The sequence below is a fragment of the Mytilinidion resinicola genome, assembly GCF_010093595.1.
Source record: "Mytilinidion resinicola strain CBS 304.34 unplaced genomic scaffold BDZ99scaffold_5, whole genome shotgun sequence".
Classification (NCBI taxonomy): Eukaryota; Fungi; Ascomycota; class Dothideomycetes; order Mytilinidiales; family Mytilinidiaceae; genus Mytilinidion; species Mytilinidion resinicola.
In genome coordinates, this window is record NW_022985441.1 from 2,039,169 (window position 1) to 2,048,433 (window position 9,265).

General features: G+C 52.8%; 3 protein-coding genes across 3 annotated transcripts; 2 read left to right on the forward strand and 1 right to left on the reverse strand.

Moving 5' to 3' along the window:
• Nucleotides 1-95: 95 nt before the first annotated feature.
• Nucleotides 96-584, forward strand: BDZ99DRAFT_517786 (uncharacterized protein; the record flags this gene model as incomplete). Its single annotated transcript, XM_033725214.1, has 1 exon — nt 96-584. The coding sequence occupies one exon, from the start codon at nt 96-98 to the stop codon at nt 582-584; it is 489 nt and encodes a 162-aa protein (XP_033580501.1).
• A 3,793-nt stretch (nt 585-4,377) lies between these two features.
• BDZ99DRAFT_460768 (uncharacterized protein) lies at nt 4,378-4,730 on the forward strand (the record flags this gene model as incomplete). Its single annotated transcript, XM_033719455.1, has 1 exon — nt 4,378-4,730. A coding segment is annotated over one exon (281 nt), but the record flags the coding sequence as incomplete, so codon positions are not given.
• Nucleotides 4,731-7,383: 2,653 nt separating this feature from the next.
• Nucleotides 7,384-7,633, reverse strand: BDZ99DRAFT_460769 (uncharacterized protein; the record flags this gene model as incomplete). The annotated part of the gene is made up of 1 exon (XM_033719456.1): nt 7,384-7,633. A coding segment is annotated over exon 1 (166 nt), but the record flags the coding sequence as incomplete, so codon positions are not given.
• Nucleotides 7,634-9,265: the final 1,632 nt, after the last annotated feature.

Below are 9,265 nucleotides of genomic sequence, written 5' to 3' on the forward strand. Positions count from 1 at the left end.
CGAGGCTTTCCTGCGGCGCCGGCTCGCTCAGGGCGTCGGCCAGGCTGGCCGTCTGACGCTCTCGCGGCCCGCACTGGGACGCACAACGACTGACGATGGCCGCTGACCTGGCAGCTGCTGCAATTTCGCGCGCAGATCTGACGGCGCTAGTGACTGTGCTCGATCGCGATCGATCAGGCCCACGACGCGCTCACCACCACCCACCACGCATTCCTGCGAAACCGGCGGCGGCTGGCGAGCAGCTCCTGGTTCTGAGGCAGCCGGCCCTGACACCTGCACCTCGCTCGCGCAACCGGCGCCGGCGCTGCATGCACCGCAACGAGGGCAGCGAGGGGCGCGTCTCAGGCTTCACGAGCGCCACAGCTGTTGCACTGAGGACGGGCGTCTGCGGCCCTGCCCTGGTGGGACCAGAGCCAGCGGCCCAAGCAGACTCCGCAGTGCAACCGGAGGAGGCACCGACGAAGCCACCTGGCAGGCCACCATTGTGCCAGTGTGCCAGTGCTCGCGATTTGCTGGCGGCACAGGGTTCAAACAGGGCACGGCGGAGCTGCTCCGTCACATCAGGGTACAAGGGGGTAACCTGAGCGGGCTGCCGCCCTCCCTGCTAGCGCGGGCGTGGCGATAGCCATAAGCAGCATATTATAAATCCACAGAAAACACCAGAATACACCAGACTAGCTAGATAATATAAAATAACGGCAGGGGGGCCTTGTATTTTGTATAAAAAAATGCCGAATCTTGTTCGCCGGCAGCGTGGCCACCACCCTGTTCAATATCCTATTCTTCGAGATCGAGGCACCCGTCTCTCCTACCGCGAGCGTGATATTTCATATACCCTCTCTCGATACGCCGGTTGGAAACACTATGAGATTGCCGATTCCCTTGGTGTCCCTCGCAGAACTGTATCAAATTCCCTTTCTCTCCAGAAATGGACCCCTCAAAAGCAGAGAGGAAGGAAGCCGAATATTGATACTCCAACTCGACAGCGCCTTATTGCTCGGGCCAAGCTTGATGCCGTCCACCGAAGGAAGCCGTTGGAGGAGATTGCAATGCTAGAGGGGGTCTCTGCCTGCAAGCGATCCTTATATAAGGCGTTTGAAAAAGAGGGCTATTTCCGGCGTATTGCAACAGAGAAGCCCCTTATTACACCCGAACAACGAGAAGCCAGGCTAAGATGGGCTTATTCTCATCTTAAATAGACGCCTGAAATGTGGGCAGCGGTTATATGGACCGATGAGGCGTCCATTCGAACCGGTGGAGGCCAGATTTTTGTTACCAGAAGCGCCGAGGAGAAATACGATATTGATTGCTGTGTCCCTAAATTTAGGGGATATTCTAGCTGGATGATTCATGGCAGCATCTCCCATGGGAATAAGGGACCTTTGGTTGTTTTTAAAAAGGACTGGTCAATCGAGCTGGGATACAAGAGAAAGACGATAAATGGCGACGTCTACCGTACCTATATATGCCCCAATATCAAGACTTTTGCATGGGAATTATGGCAGACACTACGACACCAGCCTATTCTTGTGGAGGATAATGCCTCAATTCACTCAGCAAAAGCAACGCGCCTGGCCTGGGAACAGAACGGCATGCTCGTAATGGAATGGCCGGCGAATTCCCCTGATTTGAATCCAATTGAGAACGTTTGGCGGCTGTTGAAGGGGAGAATACAACGCCGGTTCCCTACAACAAAGGAGGAAGTACGGCAGTACGCTGAGGAAGAATGGGAGAAGCTTGAACCGGAAGAATTTGAAAAGTATACTGGCAATATGAGGGAGCGCTGCTTGGCTGTAATTGCTGCAGATGGCGGCCCAACGAAATATTAGTTATTAGTTACTGAATAAGCACTGTTTTCATGTGGCGATGTGGCAATTATAAGCACTAACGGAAGGCGCTTGCAGGGAGGGCGGCAGCCCGCTCAGGTTACCCCCTTGTAACGAGGATGCGGAGCGTCACCGCTTGGGGAGAAGCGGTCGGCTCGGCTGGCCCAGGCGCCAGGGGGAGCAGCCTCTCGCGGCCGACGGCCTGCGATGGCGGAGCCCTGCAACGCCCTGGATCACGCGCGATTCTAGATTCCCCACGGATTTCTCGATCACCTCCTCGAGTCCATCGCCCTGCCGTGATGTCACCGCCAAGCGGCCCGAGACGCTGCGCTCCACGAGCCACACTGCGCCAGCCGCACCTCCACCTGGCCTTTCCAGAAGCCAGCACTGTGCCAGCCGTCCCGACTGTCCATGCGCCCCTTGCGTCCCTGCCGTCGCGACAACTCCAATCGCGATCGCGCTGCTTCGCTGTCCCCGGCGCTCGACGCCCAGCAGCGCATCCCTCGAGATTTCCGTCAGCCGACCGCCTCTTCGCATCGCTGTGTCGTGAATCGTGTTTCTGCAGCAGAACGCACCCGTCCGCATCCGGCTGGCGGGACACGCCTTAGACCCGCCGTGTGCGCCCCTGCCACCCTTTTCATGCAGGGTGCCCAGGCCGAGCCCACCATGGAGCAATGACGTCCTCCTATCACGTCGCCAGGAGCCCACTCCGAAAGGCTTCATTGTCATGATCACGCCTCAGAAGTGCTAGCCCCAGCGCAACAGCAGCCGAAGCCGCCCGGGGGCCAGCGCCTCCCCCGTTGCACTCCCGCCCGGAAACCTGCCCGCGCGCAATTCCTGTTTCCTGGGTTCCAAGCCCGTCTAGAACGGCCTTTGCTCTCCACCACCTGCGCCTTCCTTGCGGCGATCAAAATGTGCACTATTCGTCCTCAAACAGCGAACTGTTCACGAACCCTGATTTCCACCACCGCACCACTCGTCCACCACGGGCATACTCCGTAGTCGAGTGCGGGATCCTTGAAACGGCCGCGAAGGTACCAGCATCCTCGCTGTTGGGTACAGCGATCGTTAGCGATTCAATTTTCTCCGATTAGCTCAGTTTCACCATTTCTCTCGATGAGGGCGTTTTCACCTTGCTGGAAACACTTTCGTGGCGGTACTTTTCCATCGTCATTCCGCTCACCGTCTTCTCAAAAGCCATTAGGACCCTTATCCACGGTCCCTATGACGAAGGGTCCAAGCCGTCTATCAGGGTCCTCCTCCGCGGCCCGCCATAATCTTCCAGATGATTCGTCAGCCACAGCGGGCCGTGTACACGTGAGTCTACTCCCAGATGCACTACAGGGGCCAAAGGCCAATCGGAGAGTGCGACTTTGCTGCATCTAGCCAATAACTCTGCCTCTAGATAACGCCCCGAGAACTGCGGGGTCTTGTGTGTCTACTGACCATAATCGGCATCTCACGATGGGTAGCAGCGGGCGTATTACGGTTGCGCTTCTCAGCCTGCCGCTTTTTAGGTTTGCCTGTGTATCAATCGCCTGCCGATGCAGGGCTCGCGGATAATCACTTCCCCGAGATTCGCGATTTGGACCTAGAGACCTGCGTATTGAGACCTACATCCGGCTGGTTGGCCCCTGGAATCCTCGACGACATCGTTGCTAACTCGGTTTGCCACGCCGCGTTGCGAAAGACCATAGACACTCCTCGTGGGCGCCTCTTTGATGCTACTCCTCTGCCCGCGCTTCACGCTGTCAGGTTATTGCTTGCAGCTTTCCTTAATCTGACATCACGATTCGTAAGTACATTGATTGAAGGGATTTCTTGTCATGGTTTTCTTCCTCATCTCTCGTCTGCAAGGTTCTAAAGATCAGACTTGTCGAACGTTTCATCCCAATTCTTCGCTCTTTCCAAAAGATCCAACTTCAGCATTGACGACTTTTCATCAATCCTCACATTTATTCGAGCCATGCCCCTCTAGCCTCATGATCATAACGTCGCGCTCCCACTGACCAATCATGTCCTTCTCCCACTGCAAACCTTCTCTCCCCAGATCTTCAGCATTTTCAGTTTCGTACTAGATACCAGTTCAACTCTGCCGGTCCATCTCATCGATCGTTTCACGAACGAAATGCTCAGTAGCTCCAAGTCTATGAGAACTCGAAGGTTTGGGTGCTTGGATCCGTAAACCCCCACTCACAATCTATGCGCGAAGGCTGGAAGCTACAGCGCCAGGACTAAACTTTGCCCACTCCTGCTCACCACTATCTGAGGTCCTTCGTTTCATTATCAAGTATTCGGATAAGATGTAAAGGTCAAAACAATGCATATGAGAGCGGCCCCAAATACTTCTGATGGACCTATTTCACCGTTTCGTGCGGGGTAGCCCAGCATCTCATCAGAAATGGTTGGTGCCTCTACAATGGAATGGAGTAGTGCCAATTAAAGAGGCTTGAAACACTACATCATGTCCATTGCAATGTGGTGCGCAGTGAGGGTCATCGGTGGACAGTGATTGATTATGCGCTGATGAAAATTGTCCCAGTCTAATAATCCATGCTACTTACCAACCTTCCAACCCGCCGCAAACCTCCACTAACAACCTATGCTAACCCCCAGCATCTCGGCATTATGAGGACCACCCACTACATTAGTGGTAGCGGATACCAGCAACCCTCGCTTGAGAAACCTTCCCGCACATTGCTCGTCGGGCCCGCTGCGCTGTTTGCACCATTGAGATTGGAGAAAACTGTTGTTGAACGCTCCAACACACCTCCACCGCTCTCCGCTCGCCGCTCGCACGCCATGAGAGGGAGGGTGCTGAATGTTTTTTGACGGTCCCCATGGCATGGCGGTGGCCACGGACGTTGCAACAAGCCCCCCGACCAACTCGCTGCGGCAGAGTCGATCGCGTGGATTCGAGGCTTTATAGCCTGCCCCACGACGGCGAAACGTGGCTGTCACCTGATTTGGCACCGTCCACCGCCACGCAAAGTACAGTACCAGGCGGTGGTGTCAGCGGCGTTAGAGGGCCCGTGACGCCCTCGTGACGGCGAGTTTCTTCGGGTGTAAGACTCCTTCCGCACCACGACCTTTTTTTTTCTTTACGACAAGGAGGAGGAAGAAGGGGGAGAGACTGGGATGGATTCGAAACTTTGCTGTCATTCTTTTGTCATGGCTGCATCGGGCGTGTGGGGGTTTGGCATCAACAACTGCAGGCCGCACTAGACATGGAGGGTTCGGAATCCTACTTGTCGACAAGCAATGGCGCTGGCGAGGGAGGAGGGGAGGTGGAGGTAAAACCAATTGAGGCGCCAACGCGATGGGGCGCGATGAAGTGGAGTGAGAAAGTGTTGCCATCAACATCTGAAATGTCCCTTTCTTATGGGTGCGGGTGGGAAGCGGTGGTTGGTGGTTGGCGGGGCTGTGATGATGAGCAGTCGAAGGGGGAGATTGTGATGTGGTTCAGCGACTTTGGGAGATAGGTAGCGGTATGAGATACGAATGATCGTGACCAGTAGTTTAGTAATGTCACTCTGCACTATACACCAGCATCACTGAGGTCGTTCATACTCCCCCAACATCCCACCATTGCAACTTCGAGAGCCGTAGTTGATCGAGTCCAACGCCCACGCACCATAAAGACCGTATCATGGAAGGTTTTACAGATCCACTTCCAGGCACGACCTGGACATGGTTTCTCGGTCTTTGTAGGTTTTGAGACCATGGCTCCCATCCCCCACTCTGGGCTGAATCGCCGTCCCCTTCTCCCTCCTTGCAGAAGGAGTCGTAGGTCCGGAGGTCTTATACCCTCCTCTCCAGTGCTCGCCACGAGATGAGCACGTGACACCTGTCGCCGCTGGCTCGCGGGCAGTGGGAGTAAGTAGGAGGTAGTTAACGGCGAAGGTGGCTGGCGGTCACGTGCCACGCATGTGGCACTAGTTTCAGGTAAAGGCTTTCAGCTGTTTAGTGGAAGGGGAAGGAGAGGTGTAAAATTTCGCAACATCGAGCACATGGACGTTTAAACAGAATTGGCAGCTTCGCCCAATGGTGTCTCCGGGGAGGTCGGGGGGATTGAACCCTCAGAGCTCCGACCTCATGGAGTGGAGGCCCAGAGGTGTCGGTGGTGTGTGCGCGCTTTTCTCAAGATATGCTGATGACGAGCATTATCATCGCTCGATGCTGGCTAGAAATAGAGATAGGACGATACCCAACTCCATCGCCTCCTCGAGCTGCGTGAAGACATCGTCATCAATGCCATCGCATTCTTTCCTTCTCCGAGGCAGCAGCTAGTCAACACCGTGGATTGCACGAAATAAACCAGCACCACTCATGAGATGTTTTTACAGTTCGGTTGCGAATCACCCTGAACCGCCGCGATGCCGCTAGAGACCGGAAGTCCTTCGTATGCGCATAGGGGCCGCGTTTTTAGAGCCTGGAGGCTTGTTACGCGCCACAGTATTTGCGTGGGCTACGTGGCTCGCGTGACGACGCGTCCCTTACCTAAGGGAGGCTGCAGGATGCCTGTTGTTGGTAACTAAACGGGCGAGTCTGGTCGCTATTCTAATGCGGCATGTTGCTTTGCAAGATCCCAGATCTCGTTCACGCAAGCCTACGACATCGACTAACCCTACGGTACATAAGACTATACCGATTTTATAGCAAAAGCAGTCGATTAGGCTAATGGGTAGTACTATGAGAGAAGGGTCTACCCATAGCAGAGCAATAGTAGCAAACTTAGTCTAAGTAGTCCACGCCATGGCGTATAATAGACTGCTGGGCCTGGAGACCTTGCGTCGTGGTCTGTATTTAGTTTCTTGCTGGATAGCTTTTCTTCTCTCGCTTATGTGCTGCTCGTGTCTTACTTATCATATTGACTTGCATGAAGGGGAGAGAAGGGAAGAGAGGGAAAGAGAAAGAGCGAAAGGGAGAAGGGAGAGTCGCAAGTTACCTTCCTCCCCGGTGCCAGTCACGAGCTGGGCATGTGACACGCGTTGCCATTGATTCGCGAGCTGTAGGAGGCCGACCATTTCCGGAGGTAGTCTCGTAGCCTCAGGAGAACACTCACCCTGCGTGCCCGCATTGCGGCCCAGCCACGTGGTCAGCTTCTCGTCCGTTCTAGCGAGCGTGCGTGCAGAAGTCGTCCTAGGCCCGCTTCGCGCATGGCTTTGAGGCCGCCGCCAGGTCATAGGTCGAGCGTGCCGCCTTGCGAGCGAATGCCCAGCGTGGTCCCGGCTTCGAAGATGGCGCCGCAGAGGCTAGCACTTATGATGGCGATGTTGAAGGGGGACATTGTAGTGAGAGTCTTATTTGGAGGAAAAGAGAATGGAATAGACGGGAAGATGAAGGAAGAAGAAAAGCGTGGGTGAGTTTTGCTAGTCACAAGAAACAATGGGAATCGGAAACGGAAAGGCTTCGTGATCTTTTGTGGTCAAGTATAGAAGACTTCGACGGCTCGTGCACGCTGACACCTCGTGCACGCCTCACCAAGAAATCCACGGCTCACAACATGAAGCTTTTCAACACAACACAACGAGATCTATACACAGAAATCAAGGAGGAGAGGCAACTAGGGTCGCTCTTTCATTCTATTGTAATTATAGAGTTGGCATATCGCTTGGGGGTGATGCGCAATCGCTGAGGCCGGCCAGAAGCTGATTTGGCTACCCCATCTTCAATACCACAATTCTGCTCAACAGTAGGCTCCTCAGGAATAGTGAATACAACCTTCTTAACCTTCTGCCTCTGCTGCATTGCCTGCATCCCCGCTTTGAGCTGTTGCTCCACCTCACGTGCCTCACGTGCCTCCTCCATCTGTTGCCCTTTAAGAACCTCTGCATCGTTCTTTTGCTTTTTTGTGATAGCCCTCTGATTACGGTTCCGCTCCAGATTTCTCTCCTTCTCTTCCTTAGCTAGTTGCTTCTGTACCTTCTCCTCTGCCTTGGAAGCTATATCACGTGCCTTTATATCTTCCTTTTCTTAGAGAAGGTCTCTTGCTTGGCGCACCTTAGTGGGTGACTAAAACATAGCACCACCACCTTCTTAAGCCCCCAATTGTGCAAAGAGAGGTACCTGCCGCTTCCTCTTCTTCTGCTTATTCTTTATAGTTTCTTAATAGCCTCTAATACGGCTTTCTAACAAGATATTAGTTGCTGCAAGCTTGGTAACTCCTTAAGCAAGCGCACGCACCTCTTTTTTAATATTATCCACTTTTAAATTAATAAGATTAATCACCATTTTCCGGAGGCGTTTCTTAATGCTCTTCTAATCGCCAGGGCCTAGTTCTGCACCGTCAGACCGGCTAGAAGTTGGGCGCTCAGCATCCTCTGGCACCGGTTCCTGCTTGGTGTTGAAGAGGTTTAAAATGATATTAGGATCCTATGGAATAATGCCAGTCTTTCTCCACCCACTAGCTATATTGTCAGGCGTTATGGCCTTTGCATTGGCAATCTAGAAGGTCCTGAAGAAGTCTCTCTTTATAAAGCGTGATAGGCCCTTACTTTTATAAAGGTAGGCGTCCAATTCATTAGAATAGTAACGAGCGAGCGGTGTAAAGAAAGAGACGTCTAATGGCTGTAGCCGGTGAGTTAAGTGAGGAGGATAGATGCAGAGAAGAATCCTGTGAGTATTACAATACTTAATAAACTTTATATTAATATAAGAGCCGTGGCTATTAATAATTAATAGACGCCAGTCTCTTCTATTGTGTGCCTTTGCCTTTGTCTCTCGGTCGAATACAGTAGTTAACTAAGCGTAGCCGAGGCTGTTATTGGTCCATCCTGTTGGTGAGGATATGAAGAAGCAGGAGTGTTCGTCCGGGTTGAAATCCTGGAGCCATGTGTCTTGTATATCTTTGGAAACAGCTTAATAGATAAGGGCAGGAGAGAGCACTGTTCTGTTGCCACAGATAGCTGCTATTACTGTAATCCACTCTCTATTGCCATCCTGCATGATATAGGAGAGCCGTCCTGAATCGTACGCTTTCCTGCTGAACACCCTCTTTATTTTTTGAAGATATCTAATGAGAAATCCTTTCTTATCTATATTGTAGGTGTTCTGAGGTAGAACACCATACTCTGTTAGCTTTCTTCCTAGCATCTCAAAATACATGTTGTAATACAGCGCCGAATTAGCCCTTTTCCTTGCTTTGTCGATGGGGTTGAGGTATGCTGATTTGAGGTGTTTTTCGTTGCGTTTGACCCATCGAGAAACCCAATTTCCACCGGGCCTTTTGCCAGCAATCTCTTGAGCTATATTGCGCACCATAGCTTGTGTTGGAGGAAGCCCACGCTCTGAGAGGTCATTGATATACTTGATAAGAGCCCGAGTCTGCCCTGGCTTGAGTAGCTGTTGAGAATTGTAGCTATTCTCTTTGGAAGTAGTCTTTCCCCGGTGGCGCTTAGAAAGGGTGCTTCTGTTAACACCATGCTCAGTAGCGACAT